At 43.2% G+C, this 27,632-nt stretch overlaps 1 protein-coding gene and 1 long non-coding RNA gene across 2 annotated transcripts in view; both read left to right on the forward strand.

The window, feature by feature from the left end:
* The window catches only part of cacng5a (calcium voltage-gated channel auxiliary subunit gamma 5a), a 60,347-nt gene extending 33,338 nt beyond the window's left edge, over positions 1–27,009 (forward strand). The window contains 5 exon segments of the mRNA NM_001326562.2: positions 2,034–2,075; positions 2,811–2,897; positions 5,302–5,442; positions 6,369–6,514; positions 26,035–27,009. Coding sequence (NP_001313491.1) covers positions 2,034–2,075; positions 2,811–2,897; positions 5,302–5,442; positions 6,369–6,514; positions 26,035–26,292 — 674 coding nt within the window. The 3' untranslated portion in view covers positions 26,293–27,009.
* The window catches only part of LOC147843476 (uncharacterized), a 756,120-nt gene that overhangs the window by 415,419 nt on the left and 313,069 nt on the right, over positions 1–27,632 (forward strand). The window lies entirely within an intron of this gene.

The following is a 27,632-nucleotide window of genomic DNA, read 5'->3' on the forward strand; positions in this document are numbered from 1 at the left end:
CTGGGGCTGGAGCCGACACTGGCGGGCGCTCTGGGGCTGGAGCCGACACTGGCGGGCGCTCTGGGGCTGGAGCCGACACTGGCGGGCGCTCAGGGGCTGGAGCTGTCCTCTTCCTGCGCCTCCCTCGTCTGGTGGTTTGAGACGTGAGAACAGTGTCATCTGGAGAAGGAGCTTGCTCTGGAACTGGAGCTGACACTGGCAGGCATTGTGGGCATAGAGCAGAGGCTGAAGTTTCACACAGCTCCAGAAGACTCTCCAGGGGCTCTGAGAAGTGTATTCTTCTGGCAACCCAACGCGGTTAAGTCCGTAACTCCAGTCCTGCCTCTCTCCTCTTTCCTTTAGTTAAATCAGCTGGCCCCGAAAATATCCCTCTCTGTTGCCATCTACTCAGGCCTCACTCCTGAGGGTTCTCCTCCTTCAAGGCAACAGAGAGGGGGGAGCCAGCGATTAGCAAAGCCTCCTCCACAAACCGATACAGGTTCCAGTCATCCTCGTATGGCGGCATGTGTGACCGGACTGGTTCCAAAAGTCCTCCCCGAAAAAACATCATTAGCAAGAGTTCACTGTGAAAGCTCTTCGCAGCTAATTGCAAAAACTCCTTTATATAAATCGCTCAATAGAGCGATCACCTTGTTTAAGGTGCACTATAATATTATCCGCTGGATCCATTGTGTGATCGCGTCGTTCTGTCACGTTTTAGCGTGATCAAAACAAGAAACAAAAAAGGTGCGGATCCAAGTGCAGATTATTTATTTACAGTGCAACCAACAAGGTGATAAGAATACAAAGTAACAAATAAACTACAAAACCAGAAACTAAATCAGAGACGAGGCTCAGGAAAAACAAACTCAAACAACTAAACCTAATTAGAACACAGACTAGACAAATGACACACAAACTAGACTAATGCAAAATACAAGAACAGGATCAGAATAACAAACTTGGAATCATGAGCTGCGTCCCAAATCGCATACTTATGCACTATTTTACGCCATTTTGTAGTATAAATAGTGTAAGTAGTGTGTTCACATTGAAAACTATCAAAATAATAAGTGCACTTTAATTACCCGGATGATGCACTCATTCAGCCGCTAAAATGAAGTGTGTAATGATGGACACTTCACGCACTCAACGACCGCAGGTTTGCTTACGTAGCGGAAGGGGCGGAGCGATCGGACGCACATGTTGAATAACTTTATTTATTTTGGATGGTGAAAGCAAAATTCTCCTACGAGAGTGATTATAGCGCCTCCGGATGGTAAATGCGGCAATACTCACGGCAAGTATTATTGATAATTCGGTCGTTTATTTCACTGATTTGGCAACAGTCAAACGTCATCAGGGAAACGGTTTGAATTTCCGCTTAGTAAAAAAACATTAGTGTGCCATTTGGGACACCACTACATACATATACTATCCTGTTGAGTGTGTAAGTGCATAAGTACATAGTGCATGAGTGCATAGTGTATAGTGTGCCATTTGGGACGCAGCTTTAGACTTACTCGATACTCGGACAAGGAAGACAAACGACGCGATAACAAACTGTGGTGAAATGGTAGTATAAATAGTCCAGATAATCAACAGTAACACAAAACAGATGTGATGACAGGTCAGTGTAGGTGTTCCGGTGTGTGCGCGGGGCATGTATGAGAATGGAGTTCTTCTGGGACGCTGTAGTGCTGACTGAGTCCTGATGCACTACAGTGCCCTCAGGTGGTCGTTGATGGATGCGACAGTAAACATTCTGCATTCAATTTGTTGTAAGTCATGCTTTGTAAACCTTACAGAAGATAAATGGTATTATACATATATATTTTCACTATTGTTTACTGTGGTCAAAATCATAAGTCATATTTTTTGGCCAGTTATAACATCCTGTTTCAACACGGTACAGATTTCCCATGCAGATCTTTTACCTCTTTCCACTGCACCCTACTTTGACCTTACATCACAAATAGCATGCTGAACAGGTCAGTAATGATACCATGGAGATATATAAAAACAAGTGATTTCAGTTTCTTTTTTTTGTTTAGAGTCAACAGCTTCGGGGACAGTGTTACCAACTGGTAAATCAGGTATCGTCCTCTTTTCTCTTTTTATAATAGAAAGGCACACACTCAAAAATAAACTTTTAATAAAACAGCTTTGCAATTCCATGAATGCATTGTTATATTAAAATACAAAAGAAAACATTAATTATTTAATTCAGTTATTATTTTGTCCATTAATGCAGTCGTGGGAGCATAAAATAATTCTTTAAAAAATATTGACAAAATTGACCAAGCCCAAACTTTTAAACACTAGCGTATTGTTATTGCAAAAACAGTGAATATTCTTCTTGCCATTTTGAAGTTTGTTTTATTCATTAGATCATACAAACAAACAGTTTCTGTTCTTAATGGATTATATAACAGTATTTTGCACCGAGGCCACATCCATACAGGTCTAAATGGTTATTGAGTGACCTTGTTTCTAAAAATGTTACAAAGCAAAATCTTTGACCTACAAACCTTTAAACCATTCGATTCAGCAGACATGCTGACTGTAATTAAATAATTCTATTAATAGTCCTATTGATAGTATCAAATAAACTATGATTAACAGTATTAAATAGATAATACAAACACACCATTTCTGTCTTTGTATTATTTAATAACAACTTTTAATATTTTCATTAGTTGTTTTTACTGCGTATTCTATGTTCTCTTCTTTTGTTTAAAAAAATGTAGTAAAAATTGTATAATGTCATGATGAGTGTGATAATATAATTTTTTTTGCTGTCTTTCCTGAATTCTTTATTTCTTTTTTAGGAGATGAAAAGGGACGCTGCTTCACCATAGAATATGTGATGCCCATGAATGTTCAGATGACATCAGAGTCTACAGCCAGCGTTCTGAGTGAGTGACAGTTTCCATCTCTTTTTTTTTTTTGTGAATGTTTATATGCTTTTGCTACAATAATGTAATAATTATTTCTGCACTACATGCATTGCACTATGAAATATAGTTTAAACATGCTTTAAGGTTTTCAGTTTAAGTTCTCTACTTAAATCTGATATATTGATCTGTTTGGTTTGCAATGTCAATTAACCTCAAAAACAGACACAACTACACAAATGTTTAATGGGTAATATTGCTGAAATGATCATAGTTTAAATAGTTTTCTAATTAATTAAGTAACAATTTAAAAAAATTAAAGTACTCCAAAAATGTTGTCAATTAATTTAAATAGATATAGTTTAATTATTAACTACTTAAACTTACTTGTCAGAATACTGTAATTTGTAGGTAGTTTGTTTAAACAGTTTAGGATTTAGGCTGACTCAGTTCATTCTGTCTCAGTATAATAAAAAATGTATAAACGCATAAAATGCAATATAAAAATGTGACCATTAGTTGTTTGACTTGATTTATCTATGTGTGTCACTGTGTCAGAGGCCTCTAAACAACTGAGAATGTCAGAGTACCAGCAATCATTATCTTATTGCATACATACATTCATTCAATTGTTTACTTAGTCATACTCATTTCACATGCAAAATAATTTCTAAATCTTTTAAAAGGGGGGCACAAGAGCCAAAATGATCACAATTAAATAAAATGCAGAACATTCTAGTACACTAAATTAATGCTAAAAGAGAGCCGTTTTTAATTGATAAATTAATTCAGAGGGGAGACGCAGTGCTGCAGTAGGTAGTGCTGTAGCCTCACATCAAGAAAGTCGCTGATTCGAGCCTCGGCTAGGTCAGTTGGCGTTTCTGTGTAGAGTTTGCATGTTCTCCTTGCATTATCGTGGGTTATCTCTGGGTGCTCCGGTTTCCCCCACAGTCCAAAGACATGCGGTACAGGTGAATTGGGTAGGTTAAATTGTCCGTAGTGTATGAGTGTGAATGATAGTTTATGGATGTTTCCCAGAAATGGGTTGCAGCAAGAAGGACATCCGCTGCGTAAAACATACTGGATATGTCGGCCGTTTATCCTGCTGTGGTGAGTCCGGATTAATAAAGAGACTAAAAGAAAACGAATGAATGAAATTAATTCAGAAATGTGAAACATTTTAGGTTAATAAAGTAAAACTAATTTAGAAAGCTATTTTTTCAATAGATACAAAAAGGAAAATTGGAATGTAGGAATGTCGACACTCCATCTGGGTTTTGCCATGTCCCAGTGTGACCAGTGTCTGGAGCATGCATAATAACAAACCCAATTCTAGTGGCAGACAGCAGTCCTGTGACGTAACAGAGTGGCTGTACAAATAAAAGTCTGTCTGCATTACATGTCATCAGCTTTTTTTTTTTTTTTTTTGTCCTCAGGATACTGTTTTGTTTGTTGCCAGTGTAGAGTGGGGAAGGAATAGCAATTGATGTATAAAGTGTCAGCCACATGAGGTTTATCCCCTCTGGGTGTTAATGCTTCATGAGCATCTCTGGGCCTTGGACCTAGTGATTTTTTTCACTTGGTCCAATGAAAAATGATTAGCTCACTATAGTTGCTGAACTTTTATGATTAGCTCACCATTGTTGTGTACTGTATAGTGTTGTTAACAGTGAAGCTGGCATTTCATCATTTTTTTTTTTATTTTGGGTAAAAAATATAACACATTTATGTATAGAGAAGCTGCTGTTTATTACTTCATTAGCCTCTTAATGTACAAAATCATTAACATTTTATTACTCCTAACAGCCAATTTATTGCTTGCATTGATCTGTACAATATAAGCTGTATATATGTTTAATGAACAAATTGGAGAGTATACATAAATATATAAATGCTGCCGTCATCATTTTGTCAAGAGGCATGCTTATTTTTCCTTAAACCAAACAAAACTGGCGCCATCCTATGTCTTTTTATTATTATGCAGCATCATTCCAGCATTTGTCTAGGTGCTAGCCAATAGCTTCGTAATTTTTTTACATGTACACTGTTTTAAGTGGAGGCCATAAAGTAAAATAAGGTAAAATAATAAGATGCACTGAAAACTTAAACCAATATTTCCAGATATTTATTTGTTGAACTGTGTAATAAGCTCAACAGCAGTCTCCTGATCATTTGACAAAATGTGTTTTGCAATAACAATATGCTGACTAAATAAAATATTATCCCATCAAATTAAATTATTAATTTACCTACTTTTGTGCATCTCTCTAAAAAGACCATTGAAGTGAATTTTGCAAGAGAAAGCAAAACTATCGTAAATCTGACATTTTTAATTTTGTTCGCATGTGGGATTACACATTTTAAAGCGGTTATTGAATGATCAGGAATCCATTAAAATAAATTATTTGTTTGGATTTGTTTTCAGAAATGATCCGTTCCGCTACTCCTTTCCCATTGGTCAGTCTATTCTTCATGTTCATTGGATTTGTGCTGAGTAATATTGGACATATTCGCCCTCAACGCACTATTCTGGCCTTCATCTCTGGAATCTTCTTTATCCTGTCAGGTAGGTGTTGGTTTAAATCAATAAAATGTGTGAGTTTAAGAGCTCACATGTTTCAGTATATACATCTTGTAGGAATTAAATGGTTATATAGCAGGGTCGCCCAAACTCGGTCCTGGAGGTCCGGTGTCCTGTATATTTATAATAGAAAGAGCTTAAATAGTTTCAGGTGTGTCTATCTGAGGTTGGAACTAAACTCTGCAGGACACCGGCCCTCAAGGACCAAATGTAGTTACCCCTGCTTTATGATATCTTTCAGAGTACAAAATATACGTAATTAAATAATATACTATAATACGTAAATGCTAAAAACTGAAATGTTAACCATTTTAAAACATTTTGTGAATATACAGTTGATGTCAGAATTATCAGACCCCGTTTATTTTTTTCCCTAATTTCTGATTAACAGAGAGAAGATTTTTTCAACATATTTCTAAACATAATAGTTTTAATAACTCATTTCTAATAACTGATTTATTTTATCTTTGCCATGATAAGAGTAAATAATATTTGACTAGATATTTTTCAAGACACTTCTATAAAGCTTGAAGTGACATTTAAAGGCTTAACTAGGTTAATTAGGTTAACTAGGCAGGTTAGGGTAATTAGGCAAGTTATTTTATAATGATAGCTTGTTCTGTAGACAGTCGGGAAAAAATAGCTTAAAGAGGCTGATAATTTTGTCCTTAAAATGGTGTCTAAAAAATTAATAACTGCTTTATTCTAGCTGAAAAAACAACAGAAGAAAAAATATTATCAGACATGCTGTGAAAAATGTCCTTGCTCTGTTAAACATAGTTTAAAAAATATTTTTTTTAAAAATTTAAAAGGGGGGCTAATAATTCTGACTTCAACTGTATGTATTTGCCACTTTAACTCTCTCCCTTCTTTGTTTTCTCTGGCTAATATTTATTTTATGTCTGATACAGGTCTGTCCCTCGTGGTTGGTCTGGTTCTGTATATATCCAGCATTAATGATGAGATGCTGAACAGAACCAAAACAAATGAAGCTTATTTCAGTTATAAATATGGATGGTCTTTTGCTTTTGCTGCAGTCTCCTTCCTGCTTACTGAGGTAAACCTTACACTTATCTTTGCATATTTGTGAATACTGACACTGGCTCTCATTTGCTGACATCACTAAATCCCACTTATGCAATTTAAAAATACTCCCAAATTGTCAGGATCAGGTGACAAAGGGCTGAAACACAAAATGAAAAGGAATTTTCATTTAAAACAAAATCAAACAATGACAGAAAGAGTGATTAAGTCCCATGACCATCTCCAATCTGCAGAAGAAGTGGAATATGAAAAGGTGGAAACAGTCCAAGGAGACAGGTTTAGAACACTGGAAGTTAAGGGGGCAAGCTTATAATTAAAAGTTTTGTTTTGATTGCCTTCCATTTTATTACTATTCTGGAGACCAAACAAAATAATGGGAGGACAGATAATTTAAATGACTTGACTGACAATGGGCCCTGTCATACACCCAGTGCAATAAGGCACAAGACGTGTTTGCCATGATTTGTTGCTATTTTCAGACCGGCACAACCCTGATTTTCACGTTTTGCACCACATTGTTTAAAATAGCAACTCCATTTGTGCCACTTTGTAGACTCAAGGGTGTGCTAGATGTGTTAGGGCACATTGTTGGCATGTTGCTATTCGGAGAAACTGATATAGACTGCACTGTTGGCCAAGTAAAAGCTGTTCCCCTTTGGTTGGGGAACTTCAGTGCTATACAGTGGATTTGATTTTGAAAATCCACGTATGGGAGGTTTCGGTTCAGAAGCCGCTTGTCTGAAAAAGTATTGAACGGGCCAATGAATGCAATGAATTGGCAGCGTAAGCTTGCACAGGTGTGCTTCATTGCCAATTATCCCAGCATATAAGCACACCTGGAGCGAGCAAACGCCATCCTTTTCGCTTCAGAGACTTCGATCGAGTCGATGAGGGTTCCTCTTGCTGTGATCCAGCGATTCCGAGCGAACGAGAGCATTCTCCCGGTCCAGAGTGTGTACACGCAGCGGCAGACGGTCGAGCTGGGTTTCTCCCTTGCCTGGCGTTCTTTGGGTCCGGTCCTCCAGAGCAGTGCGCATAAAGTTGCAACTTCACAAAGAGAGCAACACAGTCGTGCAGCACGTCTTTAGGACGGTGCTCCGACTGAGCGTTTCTGGATGCGGTGGTTTCCTGTCCTCGGATGATGAGCACGGGCACTGCGTTGCATGCCTGGGGGGTCCAGCATGTTAATGCGCTGCTCGCGGGTAGTTCATGTCGTCATTGCGATGCCATGACTGTTGCGCAGTAAAGATCGCGGCTAGCCTTTTCAAAAGGGCAAACCACCCCAGTTGTCCCCTGCTCTGCAGCGAGCACTCGGGCAGATCTGAGGGTTTCAGCGAGAGATAATCTGTCGCCCACGGGCCCGCGGACCTCCTGCTCCTCCAAGTGCTCCATCCAAGCTTCGGGCGGGGGAAGCGATCCGTCTAACAGATGGTAGCCCTTACGCTCGATGACAGACGTCCAGTTGTCCACCGCGGCATCGGAGGGTGGGCTTTCATTGACCGATGATGATCCAGACCCGCTCGCCCCTTCCGGGCAGGTGAGCGCTGTCAAAACGGATCCTAAAACTTTCCCGGGCTGCTTCGGACCGACTAGAGGGGCGTCCCCTTCTTCCCAGAGGTGCACAGTAGGCTCACGCGGTCTTGAAGGGCACTTTTTTCTGCTCGTGCTGCGTGTCCCTCCACCCCCACCACTCTTGACGGTGGAACGGCCAGGGGGTATGTGGCGATTCCTCAGGTTGAGTGCGCGATGGCAGTTAATCCGCGCGGCGCCTCTTCTCGGCGGGGTCCGCCTCGTCTTCCATCCAAAGCCTGTAAGTTATCTGCCTCCCTCGGAGCTAGAGCTTACAAGGCTGCGGGCCAGGCTGCTTCCGCCCTGCATGCGATAGCCACCTACCAGCGCTACCAAGCGCAGGCGCTGGCCGAGCTGCACGAGGGTGGGTCCAATCCAGGCTTATGAGCTTCGCACCCTCGCCGACTTAGCTCTTCGGACTACTAAGTCCGCTGCGTGTGCATTGGGGAGGACGATGTCCACACTAGTGATCCAGGAGCGCCACCCCCAGCTGATATGCACAAAGTCGACAAAGTCTGCTTTCTTGACTTCCCCTCTGGCGAAGCGAGCGCGTCGAGCACCTCGGAAGCAGGCAGCCCCCCTGCCCAGAACGCCAGGACAGGCCATCTGGAGAAGAGGGAACTTGCTCTTTCCCCGCTGGAGGGCGGGGCCCCATTTCCAACGGCACTTTTTACTGCCATGAAAACATCATGAAAGAGCACTTTTCCACTTCCCCGGATGTGACAGCCCGAAATCTGCCAGTCTGGGACGCTATGCTTTCTAGCTTGCAGATTCGGTGCGTTTCGCCAGTGGCTCACGAGCGCTGGGAGGATGGTCTCCTTTCTCCCACCCCTCGAGCCCCCCCACCGAAGCTCGGGAGCGGAGTGAGAGCAAATCCCTTACCTCCAGCTCTTCCGTGGGACCCGCGCGCTTCCCGGTTCAGCACACCCACTCCGCGCTGCCCCACTGCTGGTACGTCAGCGATTGTAGGGATGAGTCCATTAGAGAGAGCTCTGCCTTGCTGGTTAGCGTGGGCCAGCTCTTCGCGGTGGCTCATACGCACAATCAGACTCGGCTATGCGATTCAGTTTTGCGAAACGGCCCCCCAAGTCACGGGTGTGTATTCACCAGGGTCAGCCCCCTGTCTGCCCCAGGGTCCCCGCGGGTCCTTAAAAAGTCTTAAAATGTCTTAAATAAAATTTTCGATTTTTAAGGTCTGAAAATGTCTTAAATTCTGTAATTTTCCATAAGGAGGTCTTAAATTTCATGTGGGATCTTAAACATCATGTCCGACTCGTCTTATGGCGGCAAATCAATGCCAATATAAATCGAGCGCAGCGGTGATGTTTGCGCGTGAGGAGAAGTGAACCGTGAGCAGATTACAAGTCTACACGCGAGAAAATTACAGCTCGCGAGCACACAGGGGATCTTCACGCGTGCGGTCAACTGATCCAGCGCGAGAAAACAAGTCCCGCGCGTGCACATCATCATCTGTGCGCACGATGTACGCTCTCGCGAGCGAGGTCATGCCTACAGCGCGCGCGCGATCAGTTCTCTCCGCTCGCTCGCTGGTTCTTCTCTCTGCTCGCGCGAAACAGTTTAGATTTTTGTGAGTCCTAGGGCGGGACTTGGTTTTCTTGTTATCTCTAACGCTATTGGCTACTCTACCTTTCCAGAAGTTAGCCGGGATTGGACGCAGGTAAGCTAGTTTCCCCGTTAAATAAAATTATATAGGAAATCTTATCATAATGTCACAGTGTGAAACATAGACTTACTTTCTCAGTAATAATAGGTGGAGACTTACTTTCAATAATGAGATATTTTTTGTAATAATTAATCTCATAATAATGCCATATAATGACATATCAAAATAATGAGATATATTTCTGTAACAAACTTTATTACTTGGGAGAGAAAGAGAGAGTTATACCATGTGGCAAAAGATCTCTCCATTAAACAGAAATTGGGGAAAATATACATGGGCTATTAAATCAGGACGAATAATTCAGACTTTAAATGTGTTTTGAACCATTTGATGAAGTTTAGCACCTACATTTAAACTGAACTCAAACTAAATGTGTTCAAATTTACAAAAATCTTTTTTTTTTCTAAGATTCATTGTCCTTGACTCATTTTCTGTGAAGAACAAGTCAGAATAAATTGGATGGACAATAGTATACAAAATAGGCTATACATGCATGCAGTGCATAAAGTACAAAGGTTTATAGTAAATATATTGCCATTAGTCTGTTATTCCACTATACAGTTAAAGTCAGAATTATTAGCCCGCCTGAATTAATAGCCCCCTGTTTATTTTTATCCTAATTTTTTTTTAACGGAGAGAATATTTTTTTCAACACATTTCTAAACATAATAGTTTTAATAACTCATTTCTAATAACTGATTTATATTATCTTTGCCATTATGATAGTAAATAATATTAGACTAGATATTCTTCAAGACACTTCTATACAGCTTAGAGTGACATTTAAAGGCTTAACTAGGTTAACTAGGCAGGGTAATTGGGCAAGTTATTGTATAACGATGGTTTGTTCTGTAGACTTTCGAAAAAAATAAATAGGTTAAAGAGGGTAATAATATGGACCTTAAAATGGGTTTTAAAAAATTAAAACAGCTTTTATTCTTGCCGAAATAAAACAAGAAAAAAGTGGGCTACTAATTTTGACTTCAACTGCATATGTGACCTTTAAGATGTGGGCCTGTCGTATAGAAAGTAGTTTTTGTATGCCTCTGAAGTGGAATGATGTAATGGATAGTGAGTAAAGCCAAACGAAGATTGTAGAAATTAAATTGTTGCTCAATCGGTGGCGATAAAAACCCATCTGAATGTCTGTCACTGTATTTTTTATGTTTAATTGGGGCAATCATTTTTGATTGAAGTCTTTATATGCAGGTTATTCAATCATTAACTAAAAATGAGATTGAAAAATATATATAATATATATAGATATATATATTTTACACTGATCTATATTACAAACAATGTTAACAATTATCTATAAAGATAAATTAATTATAATTATCTATAAAGATCTAAAACGCAAATAAACTCTTCTGAAGACAATATTTCCTAGAAAGATCATCCCCAAGTGTAATAATGAGCACTGCTGTTGTGGTTAATAATGAAGTAAAATACAACAAACCAGACAAGTGCTGCACGGACAAATCAAATGGGTTCAGAAAGTCATGTTACAAGAATGCAAGTCATTATTTTGGATATTATTTGACTGTTTCTCGAGATTGAATCCTCATAAAGTTCATAAAGTTCTCAGAAAGTTTCTTATGATTATAACTTGCAAATTGTATATATATTTAACGGCATGATCTTTTAACTTGCGTCCAATCCCGGCTAACTTCCGGAAAGGCCAATAGCGTTAGAGATAACAAGTAAACCAAGTCAACCAAGTAATCTGCTCACGGTTCACTTCTCCTCGCGCGCAAACATCACCGCTGCGCTCGATTTATATTGCCATTGATTTGCCGCCATAGATTTGCCGCCATACTTCACCACATCATTCTGTGTTCACACTGAACATTTTCCTGTTTTTTTTTTTTTAGGTAAAGTCTTAAATTTTCATTTTAGAGGACTTAAAAAGGTCTTAAAAGGTCTTAAATTTTCTGTTAAAAAATGTGCAGATACCCTGCTGCCCCTGTCTTGCGAGAGGAGATTGCTGTCCTCCTGGCAAAGGATGCAATCAAGCCGCTCCCTCCAGCCGAGATGGAGAGCGGGTTTTACAGCCCACACTTCATCGTGCCCAAAAGAGCGGTGACCGCCAATCCTAGATCTGCACGTTTTGAACCGCTGTCTGCACAAGCTGCCATTCAGAATGCTCACGCAGAAGCGCATCCTCCGGTGCGTTCGTCCTCTGGGTTGGTCTGCAGCATTAGACCTGATGGACACGAATTTCCATGTCTCCACTCTTCCTCGCCACCGTCAGTTTCTGCGGTTTGTGTTTGAAGGTCGAGCTTGGCAATACAAAACCCTCCCCTTCGGGCTCTCTCTGTCTCCGCGGGTCCTCACCAAACCCGCGGAGGGTGCCTTAGCGCCCCTTCAGCTCGCAGGCATCCACATACTCAATTTTCTTGACGACTGGATGATTTTTGCCCACTCTCGGAGCAATTGATTATGCACAGAGACAAAGTGCTCCGGCACTTCCACCTGTTGGGGTATCAGGTCAACCGAGAAAAGAGCAAACTCGCCCACGTGCAGAGGATCTGGACTCGGTCACCATGGCAGCGCGCCTCTCCGGAGAGCGCACTCAGCTGATGCTGTACTATCTGAGAGAGCTCGACAGTAAAATAGTGGTCCCACTGAAACTATTTCAGAGGCTCCTGGGGCATATGGCATCCGCAGCCGCTTCACACCGCTCGGATTACTCTATATGAGACCACATCAGCACTGGCCTCACGATCGAGTCCACAGACGTGCATGGCACGCGCGCGCACACCGAGTCTCTGTTACTGCGCTGTGTCGCCGCGCCCTCAGCCCTTGGAGCGACCCCTCGTTCCTACAGGCCTGAGTGCCTCTAGGACAGACGTCCAGTCTTGTCGTTGTTTTAACAGACGCTTCCAACACAGGCTGGGGGGCTGAACATTGTGGGCATGCGGCTGCGGACCTGGAAAGGTACCCAGTTGCATTGGCATATCGCCTGGAGCTGTTGGCAATGTTCCTCGATCTCCACCGTCTTTTTCCGGTGCTAGAGCGGCAACACATGCTGGTCAGGACGGACAGTACGGCGGTGGCTGCGAATATCAACCGCATGGGGGGTATGCGATCTCGCCGCATGTCTCAGCTCGCCCGCCATCTGCTCCTCAGGAGTCATCCGCGGCTGAAATCGCTGCACGCCATTCATATTCAGGCAAGCTCAACCGTGCATCCGATGCGCTCTCACGGCAGCCTTACGTCCTGGAGAATGGAGACTCCACCCCGAGTCTGTTCAGCTGATATGGGCGCAATTCGGGGAAGCCCAGATCAATCTGTTGCTTCCCCCGAGATCGCTCATTGCCAGTTGTTCTTTTCCCTGACCGAGTGCTCTCGGCACAGATGCACTGGCTTACAGCTGGCCTCGGGGCATGCGCAAATACGCGTTTCCCCCAGTGAGCCTGCTCACGCAGTTACTGTGCAAGGTCAGGGAGGACAAGGAACAGGTTGCTGGTTGTGCCCCTCTGGCTCGGACCTGGATGTCAGAGCTCTCCCTCCTCGCGATAGCCCTCCCCTGGCAGTTCCCTTCGAGAGAGCACCTACTCTCTCAGGGAGAGGGCACCATCTGGCACCCTCGCCGATCTTTGGAGGTCCTTAGACGCGAGGAAGACTTAGGTAACCTCCGATTGCGGTGGCTATTACCGTCACTCGGGCTAGAGCCCCCTCCCCGAGCGCGCCTATGCCCTGAAGTGGAGTCTTTTCACTGAATGGTGCATCTCTCGCAGAGAAGACCCCCGTAATTTGCCAAATCAGCATTGTGCTTTCTTTATGCCGAGAGAAGCTGAAGAGCAGGCTGTCGCCCTCCACACTCAAGGTTACGTGGCTGCCATATTCGCTGTCATGACGCGGTGGCTGGCAGCACCGTGGGAACGCATAACCTCATCATCCAGTTCCTCAGGGGCGCTAGGTGAATTAATCCACCCCGCCCCCTCTCATGCCCTCTTAGGATCTTGCCCTTGTTACACGAGCCGTAGATCCCTTCGATCCTCGACTCAGTATCTTTCTGTCCCTGAAGACAGCTCTGCTGGTCGCGTTGATATCGATTAGAGGGTCGAGGACCCGGAGGCATTTTTTCGGTCAGTGACTCGTGCCTATAATTGGGCTGGTTTTCTCTCACGTTCTGAGACCCCCCATGCGATATGTGCCCAAGGTTCCTACCACTCCGTTTTAATACCAGGTAGTGAGCCTGCAAGCGCTGCCCCCGGAGTAGGCAGACCCAGCCCTTTCTTTATTGTCCAGTTCGCGTCTTGCGTATTATCCAGACCGCACTTAGAGTTTAGATCATCTGAGCAGCTCTTCGTCTGTTATGGCGGTCGGCAGCAGGGAAGTGCTGTATCGAAATGAAGTTTTCCCACTGGATTGTGGATGCCATTCTCTCGCTTATCAGAGCCGAGGTGAGCGGCATCCCCCGAGAGTGCGTGCGCACTCCACTCGGAGCTTCGCGTCCTCTCGGGCGCACGTACGCGGCGCCTCTTTAACAGACATCTGTAGAGCTGCGGGCTGGACGACACCCAACACATTTGCAAGGTTTTACAATCTGCGAGTGGAGCCGGTTTCCTCAAGGGTATTAGGTAACCCTTTGCTGATTGAGGAAACAACTCAGTAGGGTGTTGAAACACGCTTGCTGCGCCATTCTCTCCAACACGGAGGTACGTGTGCCTTTTTATCTGTCAGTAAAGTTCCCCGTCAGGTGAGCCCTGCAGATTCCTCCGTGGCCCCCAGCACTGACAGTCACCTGATGGCCCACTACGTTGTTGGTCTGCCCGCTGGTCAGCCCGCGTTTTGGGTATAGGTGCCTGCTATGCGTGATCCCCACTAGGCGATCCCATATGCTTATACACGGTTAAGTCCCCCCCTTGGTGGACCCGTGTCTTCCCTCTTCTTAGGGCTCGTCCATATGTAAATTCTGCCATCTATTCCCCCCTTGGGTAGCGGATGGCCTCCGCAGCGTCCTCCCTATCGGGATTGCACGCTTTCCAACGTCGTATTTCCTAGAATTATCTAGACGCTCACGACTTCCCAAAAAATATATCTAAATCCGTAAAACTTCTGTTGTAGTAAGATAAATTAGGGCCAGGGACACGTTGGAGGACCGCGCCTCCCATGATGTGGGTGCGTCACGCTTGCTTGACTATCCCCTCATCGGGGGCGTTGGTAAGGTGCAGTCATTATGGCGCTATCCATAGTTCTCCCATACGTGGATTTTCAAAATCAAATTCACTGTATAGCACTGAAGTTCCCCAACCGAAGGGGAACGTTCGAGGTTACAGAAGTAACCCTTCGTTCCCCGAGGAGGGGAACGGAAGTGCTATACTCCGTCGCCATAATGACTGTCCCTTAGCTGTTAAAAGTCTCTTCAGCTTAAAAGGATGGCGTTTGCTCGCTCCAGGTGTGCTTATATGCTGGGATAATTGGCAATGAAGCACACCTGTGCAAGCTTACGCTGCCAATTCATTGCATTCATTGGCCCGTTCAATACTCTTTCAGACAAGCGGCTTCTGAACCGAAACCTCCCATACGTGGATTTTCAAAATCAAATCCACTGTATAGCACTTCCGTTCCCTTCCTCGGGGAACGAAGGGTTACTTCTGTAACCTCGAACGGTCTAAAGTCCACAGCAGAGTATGTTATTTGTGCGTCTATTCAATTTCATATGCTTATACACATTGCTTAATAGTCAAGGGTTGTGCATCAATACAAAAATACATTTGCATATGAAAAAAATAAAGGATCAAAATGTTTCAAAATGTTTTATTTACTACATAGATATAAAAATCACTACCTCCATGCCTTCTTCCTGTTGGGGGGCTTTTTTTTTTGCATTTATATAATGTTATTATTATAATTATTATTATTTATTAGCAGTATTATTTATTATATGCATATTTATATTTGTTTTAATAAAAACAAGTTTAGATTTCTCCATCTGTCGGGTGCTGGAGACATGCACAGGACCGGAGTGGGACTTCTTTTCAGCCCTGGAGTTTCAAGCCTTAAGGCTCGTACAAACCGGGGCGCTTTTCATTTGCGTTTATTGTTAGCGTTTTACGAGACGATTTTCCGGATTCAAACCCAATTTACACTGGCGTCGAGCAAAGTATGCAAAATCCCTCCTTGACATTAGATGGCGCAACACAATTTAAGCTTCTGACACCCGCTTGTAACACAGAAGAAGAAGACAAAGTTGACACGTTTGTTGTTATGGATGGTTCAAGTAGCAGCTCCAGCACCAGCACTAGCAATGAAGAAATGATTATTGTTCACCAGAGCAATAAGCAGCTCCACATTCATATCGCCTCTGGGCATCTTCTTTAATGTGCGCTCGCAAGACAGTTTTGTGCTTGAGCGCCTCCAAGTGCTGTTGTCTTGTTTAAGGAAACAGCTGCTTTATAAATTGAGAACATTTATAAGTCAGATTTATTAATGTAGTGAACCATCTGATTTAATTAATTGTCCTACGGCATTTTTCATTGAGCAGGTGTAATATTCATTAATAATAATATTAATTATTTGAATTCTTATATTCACTCAATGAAAATCCTACCTGCCCAGGCAGCTAGGAAAACCAGCCCTCACGGCTAAAAAGCAGACCGGTCCAACGGGAAAACTCTGCGTATGGATCACTATCAGCCATAAGCATAGGACATCTGTTTGGATATCTCACACACTTTGTTGACCACACTTTGTTATTAATGTTCTTTTGTTTGTTTTATGGAAATTAGAACTGAATTTAGAAATAGTTTTGAAAGAATAACAAATGAAATTAAATATGTAGGCTAATGGATGTCTTCAGTGGAGTGAGTTTCCACCATTTCCTTACTACATGAAAGTAAAGAGTAAAAGTAAAGTAAAAAGAAAGTAAAGAGGCTGAATGGAGGAGGCTCATTCTTTATCCTCGTCTGTTTAACTGTTTTTTTGCTAGTGAAGTGTTCAGTTTTTCCACTCACAAAGTCTACCATAAAATGGCAATATGCACCATGGTGCGGCACAACTGACTCTTAAAGGGAATGTGAGATGAGACTCTGATTGATTTAATGCACATTGCGCTCAAAACACACCCATAACATTAAGCTCAACCATTGTTAGACCATGTGCCGCGGCGCAAATCATATTTTTCCATCCTTAAAATAGCAAAAGTGAATTCGGACATGCTGTTAATGCTTTTGCGCCATGCGATTTAGACTTTGCGGCTAGACCGTTAAAATAGAGCCAAATGTGCCATGTGACTTGATTTAATGTGTCATGTTATTGAAGCCAGACAGCTGGCCCAGGCTGACAATGTTATGTCTGACTACTGGTTTAAAAAAGTCAAATATCAAGTGCGTGACAGTTATGAGGACAAAAATTACCTTGATGCAAAAGGTCAGCCCAAAAGCCCTTAGAAAGGCAAAAGTATCTCAACAAACACTTGTTATAGCCAAGCCCTAACCCTTAACATGACAACACTTGAAGCAGATGCAAAACAGCAGTTCCAATTAAACATTTTCAGAGGCTCTTGGGGCAGATGGCTGCAGCCAAGGACAAACCACTCGTATTGCTTCATAGACTGCTTTAGCACTAGCTGCACAGTTGAGACCTAAGATGGTCACCATGGCTCACACAGACTGACCAACACTCCCTTGTGTCATTGTACATTCATTCCCTTTCTATTGGCAGGAGTGCCCTCAGACCAAGTGTCCAGACATATTATTGTAATGACAGATGCCTCCAGAATAGGTTGGGTGCAAAGCTGTGTGCAACACAAGCATGCACCATTGGATATGCGGCCAGAACCCTTTGTGGTCAAAATGGTTTGAATTTGGACCATCTTCGTTCCACATTGTCTTGAGACTCCAGCCTATGCATGTACCCTATGATCACACCAAACTTTTTTAAGATCAAGTATTGATACTGCAAGCAGCACCACAGTCAGAAGAGGTAGAACCCGTCTTGTAAATCAGTGTTCACACATTCAAATCACAATCTGGGCATTAGCAAACAGTGGCTTTTTAACAGGCATCTGTGGAGCTGTGGGTTGGGCAACACCTACTTTAACACATTCACTAGATTCTACAGTCTCAGAATGGTGACAGTATCTTGCCATGCATTTGTTAATAACAGGAGTTGGCTTTTTGTCAGTCTTGCTGCACCATTTCTTTCTCACCTCAAGATGCATGCACTTATTCTGCTTTTGTAGTTAGTTCCTCGTGTGTGGACCTGCCCAAATTTAGGTTTGAGTGATCGGTGGTGTGAGAGGACGCTGGCGCAACTTGGCTGCCACTTCTCCACCAGAATTTTGCAAGTTTAATGGTTAATCTAAGTGTTTTTAGATGCGCCCTTTTTAATGCTGTTTTACACACCATACTGCATCTTTTTTGAAAGAAACCGGAGCTAAGTTTTGCCGCAGGTGCCTGGTTTATTATTGCGACCTGTGAGGCACGTCCTGGTGGCTAGCATGCGGCTAAGATACTTTGTTTTAATCTTTCTGGTTTTTATTGGAGTACCTGACAAGGCCTATCATGGTCACTCGGACTTCATCATGATCACTTATTCAGGAACGGATCTCTGTCAACTTGATCACACCATGACTCCTGCTACAGATATGATGCATACGCTTTGCTCGCTACAACTCTTACAGCACTCTAGGTACACTCATCGGGGCTCTCGTCGGAGTCTTATGGTTAATCGGACCGGCGCGATAAACATGGTATGAACTCAAAGGCGAGTGGTTTGTCCTTGCTCTTCATCACGATGTTGCCCGATGAATCTTGTACCTCTTCAAAAGTCTTCCAGTGGAGTTTAACTAAACATGGTCAGGTTTGCTCATTTAAACACTCATTCTATAAACAACTAAACAGCTTTTATCAGCGATTTAATAGTGGGCAATGATCTGGATTTTCTGTGTATTTGTGAAACTTGGCATCAGACAAATGACTACTTTAACCTAAATTTGTGCGCTCTGCCAAGCTACACATATTAAGAGCGTCCTCGCTCCACCGGCAGAGGTGGTGGCTTAGCAGTCATTTAGTGTTCTAACGTGACTGTAATTGAGGTAACATTGCCTCGTTTTACAACTTTTAAATATCTGCCGTTCAAATTGACTGGTAGTTCATCTGTTCTCATTTTAAGCATCTATCGACCTCCAAAACCCTATCCGGGTTTCTTTTCCGAATTTACAGACCTTTTGACATTTACTAGTGCACTCTGCCCAGCTCTCCTTTTAACTGTTGGCTTAAATGTTCATGTAGAGACTGCTGATTGCACTCAAGCCTCATGTTTATTGGACATACTTGAGTGTTTTAATTAATTTTTTTAATTTAACACACACTAGACTTGGTATGCACTTCTGGAGTAAAAATCCAACCAACCAAAGCGATTACAGTGCCATTCAGTGACCACAAACTTATTACGTTTGATCTGTACACCGCACCATCTCAGATCACTTTCAAACAAACTATTGTTTTTAGGAAATTTGATGATATCAACACTGACCAGCTGATTCTATACTTTGAAGGGTTACCTATCATGTCCACAGCTGAGTAAGGATGTTTTTAAATCTGTTCTTGATGACATCACTCCTCTGAAAAACCGAGAGGTTTTATTTAAAAGGTCATCCCCGTGGTTTATGCAGGAATTACGAAAAATGAAAGCTGCAAACAGGCAATTGGAGCGAAAGTATAGCAAATCTGGTTTAATAATACAATATCAAATATTTGAACAGCACCAAACAAAGTATCATTATGCTCTGAATGTTGCAAAAAGGGAATATTATTCCCGCATCATCTGTAGTCACAATTCTAATTCTAGAATTCTCTTAAGAACAATTAATAATTCGACTAGACCTCCCCAAAAAATCACCTCTGCTTCTGTTGAGATTTGTAAAGAATTCCTAGACTGGTACAAAATTTGGTAATATTTTCACCTCTATTTCCTGTGATGTGAATTCTCTGCATGTTGAGCTTTTATCTTCTCCTCTCCCCGCTCCAAGTCTCTCATCTTTTAATGCTGTTGATGATAGTCTTATTGCAATGACTGTTATGTCAATGACTTCATCATCCTGCATACTAGATCCCTTTCCAACCTCCGTTTTAAAAAACTGTTTATTACTATTTGTGCCCCATATCACAGCTATTGTGAATGCCTCACTCAGTACGGGGTCAATGAAAGAGTCTACAGTTAGATCTGTATTAACATAAATATATAATACAAAATTCTTTCATGAAACTCTATGTGCACACAGGCCAACAGGTCCTTATACAATATGTCTAATCTGCTCCCACGTAAACAACTACATGGTGCCGGTGATTGGTTATTGCAGCTTGCTCTCAACATTTTAAAGTGCCTAAGTGCCTCAGTGTAGTTTTATTCTAGCAAAATGTAGCATGTTTTCGAAAACCAAGCCCAAACACATCAAACATATTACATATATTCACATATACTGTTGATGTCAGAATTATTAGCCCCCCTGAATTATTAGCCCTCCTGTTTAATTTTTCCCCCAATTTCTGTTTAACGGAGAGGTTTCTTCAAAACATTTCTAAACATAATAGTTTTAAATACTCATTTCTAATAACTGATTTATTTTATCTTTGCCATGATGACAGTAAACAATATTTTACTAGATCTTTTTCAAGACACTTCTATACAGCTAAAGTGACATTTAAAGGCTTAACTAGGTTAATTAGGTTAACTAGGCAGGTTAGGGTAATTAGGCAAGTTATTGTATAATGATGGTTTGTTCTGTACACTGTGGAAAAAATGAGCTTAAAGGGGCTAATAATTTTGTCCCTAAAATTAGTTTAAAAAAATTAAAAACTGCTTTTATTCTAGCCGAAATAAAACAAATAAGACTTTCTCCAGAAGAAAAAAAAAATTATCAGATATATTGTGAAAATTTTCTTGCTCTGTTAAACATCATTTAGGAAATATTTAAAAAAGAAAAAAAAAATCAAAGGAGGGCTAATAATTCTGACTTCAACTGTATATCATACACATATATGTTGAGGTCAGAATTATTATCCCCCTTTAATTATTTATTTATTTATTTTTTTTGTGCAGTGTGATCGTAGCTTCACTCTGTTTCAATGGATCTTGGTCACACTCCCCTCATGACACTTTGCTATATTGTATTTATTTTGTATATTATGTGCATACAGTATAGAATATATAATAAACCACACCAAAACCATGACCTAAAACCGAAAACCAAACCGAACCGTGAGAAGTCTAATTTGTTGCACCCTTAACGACCACATTACAATTATGTTTATGTCAGATTTATGACAAGTTATGTTGTCTTGGTAATGTCAAGTTGTCATAAAAAAACATCTCAAATACTGTCAGTTTTGCTTATAAAATGAATGACGTTGAATGACACTAAATTATATTTGTCATAAGCATACATAAAATCGCATTTATTAATGATGTCATGATTACAAAGGTTTAATGACAGTCTTAATAAAACCCCCTTAAAGCAAAGGGTTACCAGTTCCCCTTCGGATGGGGAACTCCAATGCTATTAGTGGATCTTAATAGAATCCACGAATGGGAGATTTCGTTTCAGAAAGCCAATTGTCTGAATGAGTATACAACGGGCCAATGAAATGCCAATGAATTGGCAGCGTAAGCTTGCGCACGTGTGCTTCATTGACAATTATCTCTGCACTAAGCACAGGTGGAGCAAGCACACGCTATCCTTTTCGCTTCAGAGACTTCACAGCCTTCTGATTGAGTCGATAAAGGTTCCTCTTGCTGACATCAGCGAATTCAAGCGAACGAGTGTTCTCCCAATCCAGAGTGGGTACACGCGGCGGCAGACGGTCGAGCTGGGATTCTCCCTTGCCTGGCGTTCTTTGGGTCTGGTCCTCCAGAGCGGTGCGTATAAGTTGCTTATCTTTCCTAAAAGAGCAACACAGTCGTGCAGCACGTCTTTTTCAGGATGGCGCTCCGACTGTGCGTTTCTGGATGCGGGGGTTTCCTGTCTCCGAATGATGGGCACGATCACTGTGTTACATGTTTGGGGGTCCATGTTAATGTGGTGCTCGCGGACGGTCCATGTCGTCATTGTGATGCCATGATCGTTGCGCAGCTAAGATCGCGGCTAGCCCTTGTAAAGGGGCGAACCATTATCTCAGCGGGAGATAATCCGCCGCCCACGGGTTGGCGGACCTCCCGCTCCTCCAGGCGCTCCATCCAAGCTTCGGGCGGTGGGAGTAATCCGTCTAACTAGATAGTAGCTCTCACGCTCGCTGACACTGGAGATCAGACGTCCACCGCGGCATCGGAGGGTGGGCTTTCATTGACAAAGACCGACTAGATGGATGCTACGTAAAGGACCAGAGGGTGAAGCCTTCAAAGCCTCTCATACCCTTTCTCTGCCTGTGCTGCGTGTCCCTCCGCCCTCACCACCCTTGACGGTGGAGCTGCCAGGGGGTATGAAGCGATCCCGCCGGTGGAGCGCACCATCGTGGTCAATCATTGTCCGCGTGATGCCTCTTCTTGGCGGGGTCCGCCTCGTCTCCCGTCCAAAGCCTGTAGGTTATCTGTCTCCCTCAGAGCTAAAGCTTACAAGGCTGCGGGCCAGGCTGCTTCCGCCTTGCACGCGATGGCCACCTACCAGCGCTACCAAGCACTGGCCGAGCTGCACGAGGGTGGGTCCAACCCAGGCTTGTTACACGAGCTTCGCACCGCGACCGACTATGCTCTTCGGACCACTAAGTCTGCCGCGTGTGCGTTGGGGAGTCCACACTAGTGGTCCAGAAACGCCACCTCTGGCTCAACCTGGCTGATATGTGCGAAGTCGACAAAGTTCGCTTTCTTGACTCACCATATCCCAAGCTGGCCTGTTCGGCAACACCTTCGGTGAGTTCACCCAGGAACTCAAGGCGGTGAGAGAGCAGTCGGATGCGATGGGCAATGTCATCTATCGCCGGGATCGTAAGCCCGCTCCGCCCGCCTAGCCATCCACCTCAGCTGCTCCTTGCCTCTCGGGAGAACGCGCTCAGCTGTTGCTGAACTGTCTGAGAGAGCTCGACAGTAAAATAGTGGTACCACTGAAATATTTTCAGAGGTTCTGGGGCATATGGCATCCGCAGCCGCCGTCACGGCGCTCGGATTACTCCATATGAGACCACTCCAGCACTGGCTTCACGATCAAGTCCCCGGACGTGCATGGCACGCAGGCACACACCGAGTCTCCGTTACTTCGCTGTGTCGCCACGCCCTCAGCCCTTGGAACGACCCCTCATTCCTACAGGCCGGTGTGCCTCTAGAACAGGCGTCCAGTCATATTGTTGTCTCAACAGATGCTTCCAACACGGGCTAGGGTCTGTGTGTTGCGGGCATGCAGCTGCGGGTCTGTGGAAGGATACCCAGTTGCGTTGGCATATCAATCGCCTAGAGCTGTTGGCAGTGTTCCTCGCTCTCCACCGTTTTTTTTCCGGTGCTGGAGCAGCAACACGTGCTGGTCAGGACGGACAGTACGGCGGCGGTGGCGAATATCAACCGCATGGGGGGTATTCGCTCCCGCCGCATGTCTCAGCTCGCCCGGCGTCTGCTCCTCTGGAGTCCCGCGGCTGAAATCGATGTCTGTCATTCATATTCCAGGCAAGCTCAACCGAGCAGCCGATGTGCTTTCAAGGCAGCATGTACGTCTCGGAGAATGGAGACTCCACCCCGGGTCTGTTCAGCTGATATGGGCACGATTCAGGGAGGCCCAGATCGATCTGTTTGCTTCCCCCGAGAACGCTCATTGCCAGTTGTTTTTTTTCCCTGTCCGAGGGCTCTCTCGGCACGGATGCACTGGCCCACAGCTGGCCTCGGGGCATACGCAAGTATGCGTTTCCCCCAGTGAGCCTGCTCACTCAGTTACTGTGCAACGTCAGGGAGGACGAGGAACAGATTTTGCTGGTTGCGCCCCTCTGGCCCAACCGGACCTGGATATCAAAGCTCTCCCTCCTCGCGACAGCCCTCCCCTGGTGGATCCCTTTGAGAGAGGACCTACTCTCTCAGGGACAGGGCACCATCTGGCACCCTCGCCCCATCTTTGGAACCTCCACGTGTGGTCCTTAGACGCGAGGAAGACTTAGGTAACCTACCGAGTGCGGTGGTTAATACCATCACTCAGGCTAGAGCCCCCTCCACGAGGCGCGCCTACGCCCTGAAGTGGGGTCTATTCACTGAATGGTGCGTCTCTCGCAGAAAAGACCCCCGAAATTGCCAGATCAGTGTTGTGCTCTCTTTCCTTCAAGAGAAGTTGGGGAGCAGGCTGTTGCCCTCCCATCTGAAGGTTTACGTGGCCGCCATCTCCGCTCATCATGACACGGTAGCTGGCGGCACCGTGGGAAAGCATAACCTCATCATCCGGTTCCTCAGAGGTGCTAGGCAAATTAATCCACCCCGCCCCCCTCTCATGCCCTCTTGGGATCTCGCCCTCGTTCTCACGAGCTTGCGTACAGATCCCTTTGAGCCACTTGAATCAGTATCTTTAAGATTTCTGTCCCTGAAGACAGCTCTGCTGGTAGCGTTGGTATCCATCAAGAGGGTCGGGGACCTGGAGGCATTTTTGGTCAGTGACTCGTGCCTGGAATTCGGGCCGGATTACTCTCACGTTATTCTGAGACCCCGCCCAGGTTATGTGCCCAAGGTTCCTACCACACCTTTCAGAGACCAGGTAGTGAGCCTGCAAGCGCTGCCCCCGGAGGAAGCAGACCCAGCCCTTTCTTTACTTTGTCCAGTTCGCGCCTTGCGTATTTATCTGAACTGCACTCAGAGCTTTAGATCATCTGAGCAGCTTTTCGTCTGTTATGGCGGTCGGCAGCAGGGAAGTGCCGTATCGAAACAAAGATTATCTCACTGGATAGTGGATGCCATCTCTCTTGCTTATCAGAGCCGAGGTGAGCCGTGACCCCCGAGAGTGCGTGCACACTCCACTCGGAGCATCGCATCCTCTTGGGCGCGTGCACACGGCGCCTCTCTAACAGACATCTGTAGAGCTGCGGGTTGGGCGACACCCAACACATTTGCAAGGTTTTACAATCTGCGAGTGGAGCCGGTTTCTTCAAGGGTATTAGGTAACCCTTGGTGATTGAGGAAACAACTCGGTGAAGGTGTTGAAACACGCTTGCTGCGCCACTCTCCTTAACACGGAGATAAGTGCGCCTTTTTTTCTGTCAGTAAAGCTCCCCATCAGGTGAGCCCTGCAGATTCCTCCGAGGCCTCCAGCACTGACTCAGCGGAGGAGTCACTTGCTGGCCCACTACGTTGTAGGTCTGCCAGCTGGTCAGCCCGCGTTTTAGGTATAGGTGTCGGCTATGCGTGATCCCCACTAGGCGATCCCATATGCTTACTCTGCCACGGTTCAGTCCCCCTTCTCGGGCAGACCCGTGTCTTCCCTCTCCGCTAACCACCTTTTATTATGCGTACTCCCCCTTTTTGGGCTAGTCCATATGTTCTTGCCATCATATCTCCCCACTGGGTAGCTGATGGCCTCCGCAGCGTCCTCCCTATCGGGACTGCACGCTTCCCAACGTACTGTCGTATTATTCCTAGAATTATCTAGAAGCTTGCGACTTCCCAAAAAATATATTTAAATCTGTAAAACTTCTGTTGAAGTGGGATAAGTAAGGGCCAGGGACCACGTTGGAGGACCGCACCTCTCATGATGTAGGAGCGTTCACACTTGCTTGGCTATCCTCTCATCGGAGACGTAGGTAAGGTGCAGTCATTATGGCGTTTTCCATACCATCTCCCATTCGTGGATTCTAGTTAAAATCCACTAATAGCATTGAAGTTCCCCATCCAAAGGGGAACGCTCTGGTTGCTAAAGTAAATGGTATTAAGCATCGCCATAATGACTGTTCCTTAGCTGTTTGTTCAGTCTCTTCAGCTTAAAAGTATAGCGTGTACTTGCTCCACCTGTGTTTATATGCGGAGATAATTGGCAATGAAGCACAAGTGCGAAAGCTTACGCTGCCAATTCGCTGGCATTTCATTGGCCCGTTGTATACTCTTTCAAACAATTGGCTTTCTGAAACGAAATATCCCATTCGTGGATTCTAGTTAAAATCCACTAATAGCATTTCCGTTCCCCTCCTCGGGGAACGAGGATTACTTTACTAACCAGAGCGTTTTCAATGAAAGTGTTATAGGTAAAGAACAAAATAATATATATTATACTTTGTTGTATTAAATCTGCTTTTATTTATTATTATTATTAATATTATAAGTAGTTAATTATTATTATTATTATTGATTAATCATTGTTTTTTTTCTGTCACCACCAGGCAGCAGGTGTTATGTCTGTCTACTTGTTTATGAAGCGCTACACAGCAGAGGAGATGTACAGACCCCACCCAGGTTTCTACCGTCCACGTCTCAGCAACTGTTCTGACTATTCTGGTCAGTTCCTGCATCCAGATGCCTGGACTCGTGGACGCAGCCCTTCTGACATCTCCAGTGAAGCATCCCTCCAAATGAATTCAAACTTCCCTGCCCTTCTCAAGTGTCCTGACTATGATCAGATGTCCTCATCACCCTGTTGAGATTATAAATACACATTAGTGATATCTGAGAAAGAGAGAGCTCTATAGGTAGTTCTGGAAGATGCTGTGCTGGACTGGTTTCAGCACCAGAGATCATAATGTGTTTGGACAGAGGATTAACTTTATTTGTCTTTGAGAGCCTTTAATACTAATGCAGTCTTTCTGAATTAAATACATCATTTGGTGGTATCATGTTATTTGTAGTGCACCACACTGATGTGTAGCAAATAGTACCTTTGCCTTTTCTTAAAACTCTGAATTTTGTAGAATATTTTCATTGGAACAGTCCATTGTTTTCTTTGTAATTTTTTTTTTTATCAAAGCTGCTTTAATTGGAAAAAAAGATGTATGTTTTATAGAAACTAGAAATGGTGATACACAATAAGTGTTTAATTGAATACATAAATACTGATTCATTATGGCCATTAAAGTACAGGCCTAAGAAGAAAATACAATAATCTGGTTTCTGCCCTTATGCACTTTAATGAAATAACTGTAAAACTGAGATTAATTGATGTTTTATATTATCGTTATGTGTTGTTGTGTCACGGGTGAGATTTATAGTTTTTTTAAGTTATTTGATGGCATTCTGCCTTCTACATTCAGCACATTGATGATTTAAAAAACTGTTAAAAAACAAGGAAAACTTGTATGTATTATTGATTGTTTAATTCTGGTGTATATAATATAAAATAATAAACATATAGGTCAAATTTATGTTTGCATTTCTCACTTTTTTTAATTTCTCCACTGTATCTTGTTATATGATGTTTTATGTTTGTGTTGATGTATTTGAAACTATTTTAGATTAATTATAATCTATTTATTATAAAAGAGGCTACTTTTTCCTTAAAAGTTTAAATTTGTACTCTTTCAAGACCTTTTAAAATAAAATATTATCCTTCTTTTAATACTTGAAAGTAAGAAAATATTTTGATACTGATGTACATGATGTTAAACCAACTAACTTAAATGAAAATAAATATTTAAAGTTTTGGCAGTAAAAATTAGTTATTTCATTGAGTGCCACCAAAGCATATGACATTTTTTTAATTTTTTTTTTCCTCTCAAAGATATATTCAGAACATAAAATGTAATTAATAGCCACAATGTAACTGAAGAGTATTCAGTTCAATTCATTTTTATTTAAATAGTGCTTTTACAGTGTAGATTGTGTCAAAGCAGCTTAACATAAAAGTTCTAGTAAATTGAAACTATCAGTTCAGTTTTCAGAGTTAAAGTTCAGTGTAGTTCAGTTCATTTAAGTTTTTCACTGCTGAAAGAACCAAACACTGAAGAGCAAATCCATAGATGCACAGCTTCACAAATCCCAAACCAAG

This window comes from Danio rerio, chromosome 6 (genome assembly GCF_052040795.2).
Source record: "Danio rerio strain M-AB ecotype USA chromosome 6, GRCz13ab, whole genome shotgun sequence".
Taxonomy (NCBI): domain Eukaryota; kingdom Metazoa; phylum Chordata; class Actinopteri; order Cypriniformes; family Danionidae; genus Danio; species Danio rerio.